The 17,718-nt window shown below is 45.0% G+C and overlaps 2 protein-coding genes across 2 annotated transcripts in view; both read right to left on the reverse strand.

The window, feature by feature from the left end:
* Positions 1-17,718, reverse strand: part of LOC102058532 (cystatin-B-like) — an 85,664-nt gene that overhangs the window by 11,928 nt on the left and 56,018 nt on the right. The gene's annotated exons all lie outside the window — the stretch shown is intronic.
* Positions 1-17,718, reverse strand: part of CASR (calcium sensing receptor) — a 77,730-nt gene that overhangs the window by 3,780 nt on the left and 56,232 nt on the right. Inside the window, exons 5-6 of the mRNA XM_055712220.1 lie at positions 6,053-6,283; positions 2,301-2,424 (exon numbers count right to left, since the gene is read on the reverse strand). Coding sequence (XP_055568195.1) covers positions 2,301-2,424; positions 6,053-6,283 — 355 coding nt within the window. The remainder of the gene's footprint in view (positions 1-2,300; positions 2,425-6,052; positions 6,284-17,718) is intronic.

A 17,718-nucleotide genomic window follows, 5' to 3' on the forward strand; every position in this document is an offset into this window, starting at 1 on the left:
CACACCCAGCAAAGCGTCCCACTCATACTGGCAAAGGGAAAATTGGTGCCTCCTTCTCTTTCCTCTACATGAAACTAGTTGTGCCTACTGGGATGGCAACATACGTCACCAGTGGCTGCCATGACCAAAAATCAAGGACCTGCTGCTCCTGCTCTTCTTTGACCCAAATGGCTCTTGTGCTCCAGTGGTGAGGGTCATGACCCCTTTGATGGCAGTGGACAGAGGTTGAGAGCAGTGAGCTGGAAGTCACAACCTACCTCAGTCTTCGGGGTCCCAGCAGGATAACAATGGGCTGCAGTGAGTTTGGGGAACAAACATTCAGGAAACTTCTTTAGCAGCCATCTCCCTCTGAGCTTCGCACCTGAGCACCAGCAGGGACTCAGAGCACAGCTTCTGGAGTGAGCTTGATGCTAATGAGAAAGCCAGGAGTGCCCAGCTCATGAGGACAGAGGATTTCAAGCTTTCTCATTCTGGAGGGGTGGTTGGAGGGAGCACCTGTGACCTGATACAATACTGCTTTCCTAAGGACTGGTTGCCTCACCAAAGCTGTTCATGGGAAAAACTGGCACTAGATGCAAAAGCTCAGTCAGGAACTCCCACCACCGCAAGTCATTTCACTTATGTCCATTTTTAAAAATATTTTTTTATATATATAAATATATATATATACACACACAATAATTTTTATTTTTATTGTGCCTTTTACCTGGAAGCCTATTGCAAACTGCAGAGCAGGCAGAGCTAGCTTGATGTGGTGGGGATCGGCCACCTCTACCAGAGACAGGGGCAGCTGTTTAGCACTACATGCTAAAGATGTGCTTTTGCTGTTATCTTGAGGTGACTTAGAGACCATGCTGCCACTGAGGGGAGTAAACCAGATCTCCCTCCTCCCCCAGGGCTGCTCTTTCCTGCCCCCTCCTTTGTCATAGCACTGGAGGTCATACAGCTTCTCCTTGTAGCTGGAAACTCAGCCTGCCAAGAGTTTGTTTTCAGGAAGACCAGAGACCCGATCCAACTCACTCTATGGTTGCACGAGTACCAGCACTGCTCCCAGACCAAGGGTGGGAGCAAACAGCTGGGCGAGGACACGACAGATTGCTACCAAAGGAGACATCACTGTCTCAGCTGGATGAGACTGGTTGTAAAGCTGCTCTCTATGCCCATAAAGCTGGCAAGCACACAGAATAAAAAGCATTACTGTCAGCTGAAATTTCAGCAGGAAACTGTGGAGTCAGAGGGCAGTCACCCCCTCAGCCCCACAGGTTTCACCAGCACACCAGTGCTTGCTCCCAAAATCAAGTGGAAAACACCAAAAGATCCCTATTACAAGTGACCAGAATTGCTTCTATTTAATTTGAAAACGCTGCTCCCAAGCATCCTATAGTAAATTACCATTCCTATCTGACAGGGCGCAAATTAGATTCTCCCAAAGGAGAATGCTTGTTCAGTTTTGCAAGCAGCTTACTGAAGTGTTCATCTCAGGCAAGGTCTGCAGTGCGCACTGGGACCAGTGCTGCTGGCGAGGGTGTGAGGAGATCCTGAGTGCTCTGTGGTGCAGAGGGGCTGGCTGTTCTGAAAGGATTTACTTGCCTGGGGACGCCCAACACTGATGGAGCACTAACAGGTTGGAGATTCAGAATTTTTCAGCTAGTTCTAAAACTGAGGTTACCTTTCCCCTCCACTGCAGAACCTGAGTGGTTTCATCCAAGCTCCCACTGAAACCAACAAAAAAGATGTCCATGGGTGTTTGATAGGACCCAGAGATGCTGGTCCCTTGCAGTGCCAGTGCTCAACAGAAGCTGTGGTTGGTGACGCCATAAAGGGAAATATTCCTTTCTGCTTGTGCAGTCGGGTATGGAATGGACTTTATTTCTTTGTAAAGCATGAAATAAAACCCTGACCACATGAGGAAAAGATGGAGGCAGACAGATAACCACAGGATTTAGGATTAGGATAGGGAGTGTCTCCTTCCTGCAGGTTTTTGGAGGAATAAAAGCTACTGCTACAGTGCAATGGAGTTTGCTTGTAGCTGCCTGAGAGGCTTCCTATATGCAAATCCTTTTCCAAGTTCTGTGCCTTAATTTTCCTAACTTAGAGCAGAAGAGACAAGCAGGCTTAGCAGAAGACAGGACTCAACTCCTGTAAGCTTTTCAGAAGTCCCCCCAGACCTTCTGTGAAGCCCCTGACAAGGCAGCCTCCAGCTCAGCACTGCAGGGAAGCGATTCCAGCACAACTGCAGGTGATGCCCGAAGGGCTCGCATGGTCCTGCGCCAACCGCAGAGCCGCTCTGTGGGTATTACCTGTTTCATCGCTGTACTCCCCATCGGGGCAGTCCACGCACTCAAAGCAGCAGGTGGGCTCTCCCTCAATGATGCCCTTCCTCGTGCCTGGGAGGCAGTCCCTGCTGCAGTTAGAGAAAGGCACCTGCAAGAAAAGAGCCCAAGGAGGGTTAATGGTGGCAGTGCCTCACATGCAGCCTTTCTACAGCAGGCCCTTGGACTTCCTCCAGGAGTATTATTACTTGATTAGCACGCTGGATGGAGAGCCTCAGAGACTTACCTCTTCCCTCCACAGAACAGACACATTTTGCACAATAGTGCTTCCCCAGCTGACTGCAGTGATATTTGTAAGAAAGAACACAACGAGGGATGGTACGGAGGATCAGCAGATCTTTGTAACCTCTACTGTGTTGTGGCACTGTAAACTTGTATGTGACCCATGACACACATACCAGAAAACAGTCATTAAATGGTTAAAAGAAAACAATATCTACTGGCAGGAATCTGAGTCTGCCTTGGAAATGATGGACTCTGACTGCTGATCCCTAATCCTATATATTGCATATTGACTGCTAATGATTTGTGGGAATTCAAACAGTTTCTTGAAACCCACATTCTCCTCCTGAAGACCCTCTTCAACGAAGAAACAAAAAGGTAAATTAACTAAACAAGGAGGTTTCATATGAAAGAAAGAAAAAGAAAAAAAGAAAGGCCCTGTTTTTAGAACACTGAGCATCTAAAGATGCATATCAGCAGCCATATGCTGGTCCAAAGGCTTCCAGACTTCTGCTTCTGCAAATGATGAACTGTGTCCCCTGCTGGCTGCGCATTTACGCTGTGTGTGAGCCCTCCTGGGCACCGTCATATCCCAGCAGCAGGTGCCTGCATGGGCATGCTCACGGTGCTCCTGACGCACACTGACAACAAGGAGTTCAACATGATAAGTGAAAGCCTGGGCCTTTTTAACACAGACGCACAACCTGAGGTTGAATTCACCTTTTCCCAACAAAATTAAGAAAAAGAGCTGACACAGAACATGGCTTTCTCAGCTCAGGGGAGTTAAACCCACAATTTCCACTGCCAGCAGGGGACCATGATCTGTACATACTTGAGGGCTGCTCTGGCTGGAAGCCTCCAGTCAGCCTTGCTGGAAGGCTGCTGCTGGTCTGCCCAGGTGCTGCCAGCCCGCTGACCTCCAGGAACCTCCTGTGTGGATGCACTTGGGCAGCGAGTCCAGGGTAAGGTTTGGGAATTGCCTGTGTGCAATTCCACAGGGTAAGCAAGTCCTCGGCAGTGGCAACTCCTATGTGGAGGTGCCCATTTTGTGTCTCAGGTCGCCTGCCACTGAGAGCGGTTGCTGTTGCTGAAGTGTAGCTGCAGCACAGTTTGGGAATCCTGTTTCTTAGCTGTTAATCAGGATTGCATAATTAATTGGACAGACATATCCAGGACAAATCCCTGCAGCTCCCCACTGGAAGCACTCTTTGCTGTCAATGCCTGTTGCTACTAATACAGTGTTCCGTATTATTATTATTATTAATATTTTTATTATTATCATTGCTGCTATTATTATTATTATTATCAGCTGTATTATTATATGATCTATTCCTTAGGACAGCCAGCAGGTAGTGCATCCTCCACCAGGACTCCATCAGTCTAGACTGTCCTTCCCTAGGCTGCCACTGATGATTTTGAACAGGGCTGAATCAAAGACGCGACTGAAGTCATGCACTGCTTCCCCATGATCTACTAAGCTGATTGAGCTTTCAAGGAGGAAAATTAAATTGGCTTGGCATGATTTCATCTTGACAAATCCAAGTTGGCTTTTTCTTATCAGTTTATTATCCTCTAGGTGTTTATAAACTGTTTAATATCTTTTTTTTTTATCATTTCTTTTAGGTTACTGAAACTCAACTCAATTGTGTGTCATTCCCTTGGCTCTCCTATACCTGCTTTTAAAAACAGGTATTACGATTACCCTCCTCTAATCCTTTGAGACATCACCCACCCTCCACATTTCTCAAAGATGAAGTGCTAGTACTTTTGAGATTGCTTTGGCTGCCTTCTTAAGTATTCTGGGGGGAATTTCATCAAGTTCTGCCAAAATGAATCTGTCTATCTTACCTACTCTTTAACTTGTTCTTTTGCAAGTCTGGCCAATGCTGAAGTTCCTGTGTTAAAATTAACTACATACATTTAATCTTTTTTTGAGGATGACAGAGGCACAGAAGGTTTCAGTGAGTGAAGTACTGGCTACTCTCTTACAGCAGAGCCTTTTATCCAGAGGAAATTCAAACTTTATAAACTGGAAAAAGGGCTGCAGCAGACACAGCGATCACAAACCCCTCCACTGGCACACAATTTACATACCCTGGCATGACACTCAGCAACACCTGGTTGCATTTTTAACAGAATAGTACAGAGCATGAAGATAAATATTGCACTGTTGGAGGAATTTAGACCAAAAGAACACAATTACTCAGTTTAAGTAAAAACCAGTAAACCCCTAACTGTTGGAAAAGCTGCCAGTGGTATTTGCAATGGTCAGAAGGAGGGGTTAGAATACCAAGGGTTTTAATTAATTTCTCTTGTGGTTTGTGCTCAGAGACTCCAGCCGGGCTTAGAAAAGCCTGAGCTCAGTATTTCTGCAATAATGTGTCCTGCCTGACCCATGCCTCCTTCAGAGAGCTCTGGATTTAAACCATAAGTGAAGGTGGGGTATCTGGAGTAAAGGCAAGGCATAACTGATGGTGTAAGTGTATTAGGCAAGTGTAGCTATTGCAGAAGCAGTTCCCTGATCTGTCAGCCAATGTGAATAATCACCTGGAAGTGAATTGCCTTGTTCATTAATCAGGTGCTGATTTAACACATCTAAACATTGCAGCAGGGCAATGACATTTCTAAGCTAGTGCTCCCTGTGTCACCTCCCAGGCCACAAGCCAGGTGCCAACTGGGAGCTGGGGTTTCTGCCTAGGCTGGAGTGGGCAGCTGGTTCTCCTCCGGAGATCTCTGCACCCATGTTCCCATCACCTGGGGGAGACACAGCCCTGGCTGCTAGTGATGGTAGAGTTACGCTGAAAAGATCTAACATATGCAAGAAAGTGGAGAAGGGCTTGGGCCTGACTAAAGCCAATGGCTGCATCACATACTTTTGAGGCTGCAGAAGCCCCTTCGGGTAGCTTAAGGCAAGGTAGCAGGTACTGGCATCTCCCACTATTGGAACACCGTGTCCAAGTTAACTTGGGGAGATTGACAGGGCTTGTTCTGTTTGGCTTGCAAGGCAAGGGTGTGAGGAAGGCTCTGGGACTTGGGAGGGTAAAGCCAGCAGAAAGAGCTGCGAATTTAACTAGGAGCAGGAAGAGACACTTCTTGATAGAGAGATACCGAGAGAGGAGGAGATGGCTGCTTTCAGCAGTGAAGCTGTGAGCTCAGGAGGACTTGACTTACTCAACAACCAGACTTAGGTAATGAATTTCTTATCCTTGTGGAAACAGCATTGCAAAATTCCAAGCTATCTACATGGGCCAGAAAAAAGGCATCTTTTAAACCGTTAATACCCACGCTCATCAAATGTATAGCAGGGGAGAAGCAGCTGCCCGTTACATCCAGAAATGTGTAATTAGGGTGTGAAAGACTACAGCTGACACCACATATATAGTAAGATGAATGGATCTTTTAATGAGATATAGAGCCATAATATAAGGAGTGTGCAGGCTTAGTTAAAATTTCAGCTTGCAGAAACTTGGGGGAAACGTGAGGATTTAAGCACTTACCTCCTTAGAGAATCCACTCCACAGGATCTTGTTTTCATTGATAAAGAGCCTCTCCCCTTTCTTGGCATACACATTGTAGTGCCCGACTTCTTCGAAGACAACTGAGCCATCCTCCGGAGACAGATGCCAATTGATTATTGAGTAATTCCCTACCAGGTCCCCAAACTCATCAAAATCCACTTGTTCCCCCATGTTATTGGTGAAATTTAAGTGTCGCAGATGCTTGAGAACCTAGAGAGAGATAAAGAGACACTGTGAATGCCTTCATGTCACAACCCAACCACAGAACACATCCACTATGATGTGAACTGGAAATAATCACTTTACTGTCCTTAATCTCTTAAAAATCAATTAATCACAGCAGTAGCAGGCTTTCTCTCATAGACATCACATGCATACACAGAGCCTGTAGAAATCTCGCAGACAGCACAAGGTACCATGCCTTCAAGGTGTTGGCACCCATCTGTAACGTACCAGTTGCTACCCCATCGGCCAGGTAGCATTCCTCTTCAGCTCCTCTGAGCCACCTCTGCAAGCGGGCAGAGAAGTGGCAGCAGCCAGTGAAGCATTTTGGTCACCCACACATCCCTCTCACCCTGCTCTTGCAACCATGTTGCATAAATGCTCTCAGCTGGCATTGCTCACCTCTGAACGATCAATCACTCAGAAACGAGAATGCTTGAGAAACAATTCAAATTTGCCTTTTCATTGAAAACCTCAAGCTCAATGCACTTCAATAAAAAAAAACAACAAATCAAACTCGTTCATTGCATGGCAGGCCTGGAGAATTCATACGGCTTTTTTTTGGCTCCTGTCTCCTGGTTGCATGGTTTCCAGTAATCACATTCTGCCTGACCCCACGAGTTGACTCCTGTGGTTTTTACCTCATGCCTTAAACTGTCATATGCTGCAGGTAGAGCAGTTAATCTCACAGACAACTGCAGCTGCAAAATTCATGATCTAGATAGCCTGACAGGTAGACCTGAGAAACAGCAGCATGAAAGAAAGCCTGCACTAGCAAATGTGATACAATTCACCCACACTGTATTTTTCTTCAAAACTTATGCTGGATTATGTACTTATCAGATTCCCCCCTCACTCAGTGGATGTTGTTAGTGAGTTTCTCTGCAGAGCTCATCTATGGAGAGCTGAGGCGACCTGAGGGCACCTGGCTGGCAGCTGCCCCTGGACCACTGCGGCACAGTTGCTGCTGTCCTTCTAGTGCCTGTGACAGCTTGTAAGCCCAGTCCTCTTTCTTGCTTGCGAGTGCCCAAATGCACAATCCTGGGTGGCAAAATGTAAGAAAACCCAAAACGTAATCAATTTGTCAGTGCAGGAAGAGCCCTCCTCACCGCACAGACACAGAACAGACAGTATTGTTTTGATGAAACCTTTTCATCTGGGAACACAGGGACAGGGCAACAGAAACACACTATTAATTCCTGTCAGTTTTGCTAAATTGTCTCATTTTTCTCTGTTTCCTTTTGGGATCCTCTTATCTCAAGCTAAAATCCCCAGAGCTACAGAGATACCCTTGTCTCACTGCCCATATCAATGCCAGCCTGAGAAAGTCTGAAAAAATCATAGCAGCACTACGCAGGACGTGGCTGGCAATACCTTTTCAGCTTTGTGTGATGTTGATGGAAGTACATCAAAATATTGCCACAGCAGTCAGTCTTTGAATAATGGGTGTGATGGTGGAGGCAGAATTTTTTTTTCCCATCTTCCTCATCTGTAGACCAGCTCCCCTGTAAGATGCACAGCTGAAATGATCTCACTGAAGAGCCAGGGCCTGTCTCTGGGAGACCTCACCCGCTGATGGACATGGCAAAAGAAGGTGCTGTGCTCTGGCACTTTGATGGGGACAGTCGGGGCCCTGCCTGCTGTGGGGAAGGAAAGAGGAGGCTGTGCCCTTCTCCTCCCCCTCATCCCTGAGGGGCACTCAGGAAGACGCTGCTTGCCCAGCTCCATCAGGAATAGCAAGGACAGAGCAGAAGCAGCTCTGAGGTCAGAGCGGGTGACGCTGCAGATCCACAGTGATGGCTGTACTGCATCAGCTCACCCTGGCCTCACCTGCAGCGGGGCTGCAATCCTGGGCATTAGCAGGAGCCCTGCCCATCAGCAGTGCAGGTGCCAAGCAGCGAACCCACACTGCTCTGCAGGCTGCAGCACCTCCACAGCGTGACACCTGCAGCTTTGACATCCTGATCAGATTTGAGCTGTTAAGTTGAGCTGAATGCCATGTTTCTGCTCACTCCAACTCAGCATTGCACTCTCATGCAGCACTGTAGCGCTCTGCTGAACGACACTAGGATATCCTGACTGGATATCGCTGCTGGGTTGAGTGTTACCTGTATAGACAGGAGGTGCAGAACTTGTACTTCTTATGGTTATATTTACTCCACACATTAGGAGACAATCTTGCAAGAGCCATACTGAAGATTGTTCACTACAAGTCCTGTCTCCCCTGGCCAGCTGCAGCGGCCAGGTCAGCAAGATGAATGGTGGTGAAACTTCTGGATTCCCTGGATGCTGTTTTTTGGGGGTTTAATTTCATAAATTAAAAAAAAATAATAAATTTGTTAATGTCATTCACCTCAATTAGTCTACTCCTTTGCCTTACCTCCTGACATTAGCCTTCTTTGAAAATAATATATCCCCCTGGCTACTGGTGGGTTTTTGTGGGATTAGTTTAGAAGCGTGTTTCCCTTGATCAACACACACACAACTCCAGAGGATTCAGGTTATAAACCATTTCATGTATGAGCTGACATCTCTATCTGGTGGGTAAATATTCATATAAAAGCACTGATCTGAACTTAATATTGTCTTTCCCCAGGCACAGAACAGCAGCTTCAGTGATGCAGCCATAGCTGGGGAGCAGGAGAGCCCAGGTCTATCAGTTCATGCAGGAAAGACCTATGCCCTATTTAAAATCCCAAATGGAGAGGCAACAGCAGTAAAAAGCCAGTTTTCTCCTTCCAGCAAATACCAAAGTTTGCCTTCAAGTCTAAATTTCTGAGGGGCAGCTTGTGAAATGGTAACTGAATGACTACTAGGACGTGTTCCTGTATTAGATGGTAAGAAAATCCCCAAGTTCCGCTCTACAGGATGAAAATATGGTTTAAACAGCCAAGGAATATATAAGCACTAAACTTTAAAAAAGGAAGTTCTAGACTCTGAATAACTACAGTACTCTTTTATAGGCACAGTCTATCAATGATTAGCTAAGGGCTTTACAGTTAAAAATGTGTCACTGTGTTTTGTAACTAAAGATAGAACCATAAATACCCAGGAATCAAACCACAAAGACTTAAAAGACCCTGCTGCAGCGAGGGCAAGCATACATGCCAGGAGTGCCTGTATCATACCCTCGAAACAAGAGTTTACAAAAGAAGTGTTGACTCTGTGGCTTGACTACACCATTGGCAGCTGGTGGAAGCCTGCGGGGAGAGCACTGTGCAAGCTGCTGTCTTCAGACGGTTCTGTCTATAATTTTTCCTTCTTTTTTTTCCCCCCCTCTGTCACAGCCTTCATGTGGAATGGCAATGACTTTCAATTAAAACATCTATTATCAGAAAGGACTGGCAAGCTGTTCTCGAGTTCGCCCTCCCATTATTCCTGGTAAGGCCATTCCCAGCCACGTACCATCCCATCGTTTATCCAGGCTAGTTATTCTGGGTCATGTGGTTTCCACTTTTATGGAAGGATCATAAAACTGTAACAGAAATGCAGTTCTGTCAGGTCAGACTGGCAGCCCATCTCCCCGGGACCTGTTTCTGACTGTGGCCAAGAGCAAACACCTGCACAAGAGTGAAGGGGCTGTGACACCTCCCCAGAGCACTCTCACACATTTTGCAGCTCAGTGACTTCCTGGGCCAAAGGTCTTTGTACCTGATAACCTGGAGTGGATTTTTCTTCCATGACGTTGCACATTTGTGTTCTGCACCTGTGAGAACTTTTCACATCCACAGCCTCCTACAGCAAGGAGAACCACATTTTATGAGAAAAGCACCTCTTCTCACCTGTTTGAACAGAGCAGCTAACTAACCTCTTCTGATGACCTTCATGCTTATGTTGGAAAAGACAAGGAACTGTCATTTGCTAGTCACCTTTTCCATGCCTGCCAGGATTTTACGAACCTTTGTCAGATCTCTCTTCAGCCACCTCTTTCCCAGGCTGATGAGACCTCCCTGACTTTGCTGCTTCTTGTACAGAAGCTGTGCCATTGACCCTTCTCCAGACTTCCCCAGTCTCCTTCATCAATTCTAAGATCTTGAAGTGAGATGCACCAAGAGTTAATGAAGTGGCTCCAGGACACTCTGCTTACCTCTCTGTCCCTTTTCCAGCATGACTGATCTTAACACTGCATTTGCTTCTCTGACAACTACTCAGTCAGAACTGAGAGGTCCACCCAAGGACCTGTTCAAGCTTGAGGATCTCATTCTTGATTAGTCAGAACTCACCATTTATTTTTATTCTCTGCTATCTTTCAACCAACTACTAATCCATGTGAGGACTGAATTAGTGACTGAGCATACTCTATGACTAGGACTCCCTTACCCACATACATCCCAATGCCTTCAGAGAACTTCAGGAGGTTTGTGAGGTCGGGCTTCTCTTTACAAAAGTCATGGTGACTCCTCCTCAGTATACTATTTTTCCATCCTTTTATTATTTATTTTTTTTATTACAGTTTCTAATAATGGGTTCAGTCAGGCTCTGCTGGTTCCCTGGAACTCCTCCAGAACCCTTTTAGAAAATTGATGTCACATCTGTCAACTTCCTAGGCCTCAGGGCCTAAGACTGTTTCAAGTGAGGGGTTGGTCACTGTAGCCTGTACAGAAGTATTAAGCTTCATTTTGCTTTTGTGTCCCACAGCTTCTCCTACAGTCAGCACCATTACATCCTCTGCAAGTCCCCTCTAACTAAGCAAACTCAGGAGCCTTCTCAAGTCTGTCCATAAAGAGCACACTTTTCTTCTATCATGGCCTTACCTTGTCTTTTGCAGTGATAATCTACGGCTCAACAGACAGCCCTACTACTGAAGCGTTTAAAAAAGGATTTATGAGATTTTTACCCCGTTTACTGCCTGTTCCCCATTCTGGTTTTTGTCCTGCCTTATTTTATTTTTACATTTAACTTGCTAGAGTTTATGATCCTTCTAATTTTACTTGCTAGACATAACTCAGCTGTTTGAAAGATGCTGTCTCACTTTTAATAAATACCACTTAATAACTTGGTTTGCCTTGGCAGCTTCCTTAGCCTTTCTCCACCTGTTCTTGATCTGCAGTAGACACTTACTTTGTATCACTAGTATTAGGGCCAGCAGCAAGCAAAATAACCCACTTAAATTGTAAAGGCTGTCAGGCAGCAGGTAACTGTGTGGGCATGAATGTCCAGAGTTGAACTTCTGTTCTGTGGAGCACAAGCTCGCTGAGATCAAGAGGTATTGGTTGTACACACTGAGAGCAGCTAAACTAAAGTGGCATGTCCTGAATCCTACAATTAGTAACAAGACGTGAGACAGAACCACCAGTTCGGAGGCTGACTGCAGCCAAAACCTAGGGCTCGGGGCTAGAAGGAAGAAGGTGAAGATATCTGCATGAAGAACACTGGAAGTGGGGAAAGATCCTGGAGGAGAAGGAGATGTGTGGAGGTGAATGTTGGGGGGCACCCAGTGACCTTGGCCAGTAATGCTTGAGACTGGTCACTGTGGAGCTACACAGCATGAACCGATGAGTTCCACTCTGACAGACCACACACAGTGTCCCTGCTGGGGAGTGAGGGCGAGACCTAGTGACTGTAACGCCGTGGGGAAAGCAAGCGAGTGCATGAGATTCCAAGCAGGTTAAAGGCTCTAGGTTAATTCTTCAATAAATGTCAGCATCCAGATCTGCTGTGGGTTGTCATTTACTCTGTCTCAGCTGTGACAGGTCCTTAACTAGTCTCCTAGTTGGCAAAGGTTTAATATCCTTGGCTTCCTTCTGCTGTTTCTAACATGTTTCCTCACGAGGTCAAATGGTGCTGCAAGGGAAGCGAAGCCGGACACATTGTAGGTGTCTGTCCCCATAAAAGACAAACAATTCCTCCTCCCAACATGCAGTTGCAAGGAAACCTGTCTTGACAGTTAACATACATTTTCCCACACTGAGTTTTAATTTCTGTCTTCCTAGCTATATCCACACCTGTAAAACAGTTCTGGACTGATGGGTACCCAATGTTTTTCTCTTTGCTTTGATAGAGTGCCCATGCTGAGAGAAGCAAAGAATTCCGCTTCGTGGCTTGATGTGAAGATGAAAAGCTGGCAACTGTAAGTCCACCCTTTCATTCTGAACTGCTGAGGGCCCATCCTCCCCTCCTGTTCTGGATTCCTAATTGAGCACCCAGAGAAGATACTTTCATAATGCTGCAATAGGACTCGAGAGCTCAGCTATCACATTAGCCCAGTAGTCATGGTATACAGGATTTGGTTTCTGCCAGTGGTCACGTACCAGGAGGAAATATGCCCATGCCAGTTCTGAAAGAGCCACTTGTAAAATACTTTAAGAGGAATGTTCCCTGAAACAATAGGATTTCTTGTCTTTCTTCCTTTTGTTTCCATCTCTCTATGTGTCAATCTTTATTTACATGCTAGCAAAGCTCTAATTTTTACTGTCTGTATCAATGTTTGATTTCTGCTGCATTCTCTGCTTTGGATTATCTTTTTCTGCCTGCTTTTTATGTAGGGCCAACTCTTAGGCTCTCCCAAAGCCAGTGCTGCCATCACACTATCAATCAGTTCTCACACAAAGGACCTGAGCAGGCAGGAGGGCACTGGCCCTAGTCCCTGGAGTCAGTAATACCTGTTTCCAGAAGCCTGAGGCAGGCTCTTGCCCAAATCTTGCCTCAGATCTCTTGCCCAAAGCATTCTTCTTGCTGGCAGGAGCTGAACTTTCCTTGCCCTCTATAATCTCTCCTCCTCCCCTGCTGCCCACTGTGCACCAATGGGCACAACATGCTGTGCTGATGGTTTTTTTAAAACCAACATGCCAGGATACGCCAAAACGATTAATCTTGCCTTTTTCTGAAAGTTGTTCAGAAGATGTCAGAACTCTTCAGCCAGTAGAAGGTATGATTCATTACCATACACCACGTGCAACATTCCACCCAGAGCTGCCTGATTTCTCTTGGCTTTCTGCTCTGAAGAAGTGACTGTTCATACTGTTTGTCACTATAAAGGTAACCCAGGTGAAGTTGAAAGAGACTCAGGAACAGAGCTGGGATTCTCACTGTAAACACCTCTAAAAAAACCAAAAAGGGATGTCTTTCTGTTACACGTGTCCAGCCCCATGCACAAGGAGTCCCTGGTCTGTAGCTGGGATACTGGGCACTTCATAAAATAATGAAGACTAATCACCACCTACTGTACAAGGACTGGGCTGTACTCCAGGACTGAAACTATCCAGTCGGTAACAGTGTAGATGTACAAAGGGTGATAAACTCTGGAAGAAGGGCTGGTGTCAAAGAGCTGAAGAGAGAGGACATTGGTAGTCAGCCAGAGATTTATTGACAACACTGCAAAAGAATTCTGGCAGGATGCGGTGGGCATCCCAGCTCCGGTGAAACACTAGATCTTCCAGTGACTTGAAAAACTGGGTGAAAGAAAGAATTGAGTTGGCTCAAGAATAGCTGTACAAAGGCTGAAAATAACTCAAGAACATTGAAAGTTGTTATCCTTTGGTAAGAACTGAACAACATCCTTGCAAAGCTAGGTAGGTTACTGGACAGCATGACTGAAGGCTAAATGTGTATGACAAATCAATGTGCCATATGTTGGAAGTAATAATTTAAGCTATTCATAATCTTTACTGGAAACTAAATTATCTAACCACTCAAGATAAAGACATGTTCATTGTTGTAGGCAGCTCAGTAGAACCACTCTGTGATTATGCAGTTGAAAGAGCAAAAAAATACAGTAGGATAAAACCCTAAGAAAATTACACTGAAAATACGGTGCCAATACATACATTGATAGTACAGTTTCCCCTGGAAAACACCATTAGTTCTGGTCACTTGATCAGAAAAGAAGCATAAAATTAAAGGAAGATTAGACGTCCAGAGGCGGTGATGATAACTCAGATCGTCAGTCTGATTTCCACCTGAAGAGAAATGAAATTGTGGGATTGTTTAATTGTTTATGACATATGTAATGATTTGTGGGAAAGCAGAGACCCCTCTCTCTGCAAAGCCAACCGACTTTATTCAAGTCTCCAGGGAAGTACAGGACATCAAGCTGCCATGACAAGGTGCGCTGATTGGCATATTTTAACTGATACTTGGTTTTGTTTGGTTCTGCTTCTGTCATGGATATGAGATCCCTAGGCAGATGAGAGATCTCGTATCTTCCTCTTCTACTGAGCAGTGCCCTCTGCACAAGGAGGGGCAGCAGCGGTGCTGATGTGGACCCCCATGCCTATGCTGGTTTCTTTGTGAGAGAGGAGCAGGCCCTCCAAGAGAAACCTGCAGGAATTAGGAGAGGGAGGAACTCGGACGGACTGTGTTGGAAACACCTCACTCGCTGCTCAGTGGAAGGTGCTTGGTGCCTCCTTTCTCTCAGGTTATGCTGTGCATGCTCAGTATGCTTGGAATCGGATGAAGCCTAGAGCTTCCTACAGCTAGGGCTGGCAGGACTGCCTGTAACTGGGCTTGATGGGTTAGCTTCTGAGGCTTTCTAGCCAGCAACCAAGGGACATGGCTTTGCTGATTCAAAGCTGCAGCAGTTTCGATGCTTTCTTGACAGTGCAAGGTGACAGCAGTAATAAATTAATAGCTACTACAACAGGAGCAAGTAACTTAAACCAAAAATGTCAAGGGCATGCATTTCAAAATGGGACTAATCTGGTTTAGGGTCAGATTTACTACACTACTATGTTTACAAGGATGCCCAGAAAAAACTCAAACCCACAAGCCTAGTGGATTTCCTAACAGAGGCTGCACAAGTCAGGTCTGAGACACTTTAGAAAATCCCATTAGGTATTTACTGGTGTTTGCAGAGGCCCCAGTGCCATTACAAAAATGGGTCTAAAATGCTTCAGGAGGACCTGTCTGCTGAGTCACAGAGGTTCTCAGAGTAATCAAGAAATTATCTTACAGTATTTTGGTGTCACGTGGCTGGTTTTCCAGACTGATTTAACTATCAGTTAGGAGGCCGCAGGACACAGCAAGGATGAGACCCCAATATTTTGTTTCCTGAAGGTCCTCCAAAACTCAACGACATCCAAAACAGGCCATGTGCACACCTGCTGTTCCAACTGCACTTCTCTATATAGTGCACGTCCTGGGTTTGTACTGCTTAATGCAAAGCTGATAGCTAACGGCACATCACTTAAGCACGCTGTGATAAAGGATAATGATTTTGCTAAATGCGATATGACTGGGAAATATAGCAAGAAAGTTTTCATGTGCTTGGCTTTGACTGGATCCACATGATACATGATAAACAGAGTGGGAACATCCTCTGCACACATCTCAAATACAGGGTTTTTTGAAACCAAATATTTACATGGGAAAACTTAATGTGAAATTCAGTCAACTGAAATTCAGTGCAAATACATTTTTTTTAAGTTAAACTTAAAATGTGACCTTCAAGTCACAGTTCCATTTTTAATTGCAATTCCTTTTTTAATGGGAAAAAGAGGAAACACTTTGACTGTCAAAATGCTTGTTTGGACAGTGTTGTTTCAGTTAACTGCAATTAGTGAGTTTGACTGACTGCAGGGGAGAAGAGAGAAGATAAAAGAGCTTTTTCCTCTAACATTTCCCCCTATTTCTGTTTTCAGTTAAGATCCAGCTGTATGATGGTACCCCAATAGATTTGTATGGCCCAAAGCATGATATTGTACTATTAGTTCCCTAGAGTCCAAAAGAACCCTTCTTCTACAAGCAGCTTCAGGAACTAAGGCATCTGGGGTACCCCCAGTCTGAGTTCAGTGCCATCCCGACCAGGCTGATCTACTGACTGCAACAGATTTATTCTGGAGAGAAATGGCTGCAGTGACAGCATCTCTCCCCTCCTTACAAATACTGTGAGCACTTATGCAGTTCCTAGTAATCATGGCAAAAATCATGGTTATGAAATGAAAAATTATTTCTGTGGAGGATCCCTAGATGTGGAATATAATGCTATACAAAATCAACCGCTTCTGACAGGTCTCTGCCCCAGTGATGTACAAGTGTAGGTCAGTGATGATGGAAGTCTCTGTATCCAACAGAATGGATGAGCTAGGGGGAAGGACTGAATGACTGTACTGCATGCATGATAAACCTATTATCAGTTCAGAAATTTTGTCTGTGTTCATTAAAATAAAAGCTCATTGATTAAGGGGGAATGATATGTTGCTATTCCCATCATACAAATAAACCTCAAACAGCAGTATTTATTTGGGTGTGCTCTAAAAGCACTAATCCAACACAGACCATTCAAACAAGGTGAAACACAAGTATTATATTCACGGAAAGTAGAACATAAAAGAGAAGATGAAAAAAATTACCAGCAACATATTAAGGGATTTCTTGAATATATTAAAATGGAAAGGTGTCATGTATGCCAGATCCTCATGATGTAAGGCTGTAAGAGACAGCTAAAGAGGATGGAAAGCTAAAGAGATAAAAGATAGAAAGAGAAGGATGAGCAGGAAACCTAAATGAATAAGTTATTGCCCCTGCTATCACAAAATAACCCTGGGCATTCTTATCCCAAAGGCACTTGGTTTGGAGCCATAATGTGACATTAACGAATGTAGAAGGTCCTTAAAAAGACATTAGAGAACAGCCCAAGCATTTAAATTGGATCTAAAAGGCTGACAAAACCAGACAGTTCATCACAGCACTCCATGGGCAATAAAAAGAACGCTAATACTGTAGGTTTATGGTATGCGCATAAAAATGCCACTGGCTTTGAATGACAAAGTCAATATGATACCTAATGTTATTCCACAGCAATTCCAGTCCACCTCTCTGGTACACGTGGGCAGTAATGCACTCCCAACAGCCTGCCTCAAGTTTCCCTCCACATCAGTCCGTGCAGGGCATGGATCAGAGCTGACCCCTCTTACAGGGGCTTGTGTTTCTGCCCAGTGAGCTGCTCCAGGGGCAGCCTCTGACGGGCTGCAAGCTGCCAAGCAAAGACGGTATTGTAAAAGGCAGAGGGATGTCCTCTCTAACCAAGGGCTGGTTAGCCTGACATCAATCCCAGGAAAAACAATGGGAAAACAAGAGTTGTGCATTGAGGATCAATTAATACAAAATTCTAGGACCGAAACATAATTTCTGCCAGGACATAAGGCTTTGAGGAGTATAGATCTTGTTAAATCCAAGTTTGGTTAACAAACACACCCCTTTAGAAGTGAAATATCTGAGCTTTACATTTAATGTAGAACAAACATTCCTGGATCAATAATTGCCCAACAGATTTGTAAAAACAGGTTTCAACAGAGACAGATCATCAGTTCGTGGGGAATTCCTCCAGCCCCAGTAAACAACTCACTGCTACCCAGTATGTTCATCCATAACCTGGTAGCAAATACAAAAGCAGTGCTGGGAAAATTTGCAGAAAATGCCTGGATTAAGGTAATGGTAAATAATAATCAGGACAAAGCATTTCCCTCAGATTGCTCTCAAACATC

This window comes from Falco cherrug, chromosome 5 (assembly GCF_023634085.1).
Source record: "Falco cherrug isolate bFalChe1 chromosome 5, bFalChe1.pri, whole genome shotgun sequence".
In the NCBI taxonomy this organism is placed as follows: Eukaryota; Metazoa; Chordata; class Aves; order Falconiformes; family Falconidae; genus Falco; species Falco cherrug.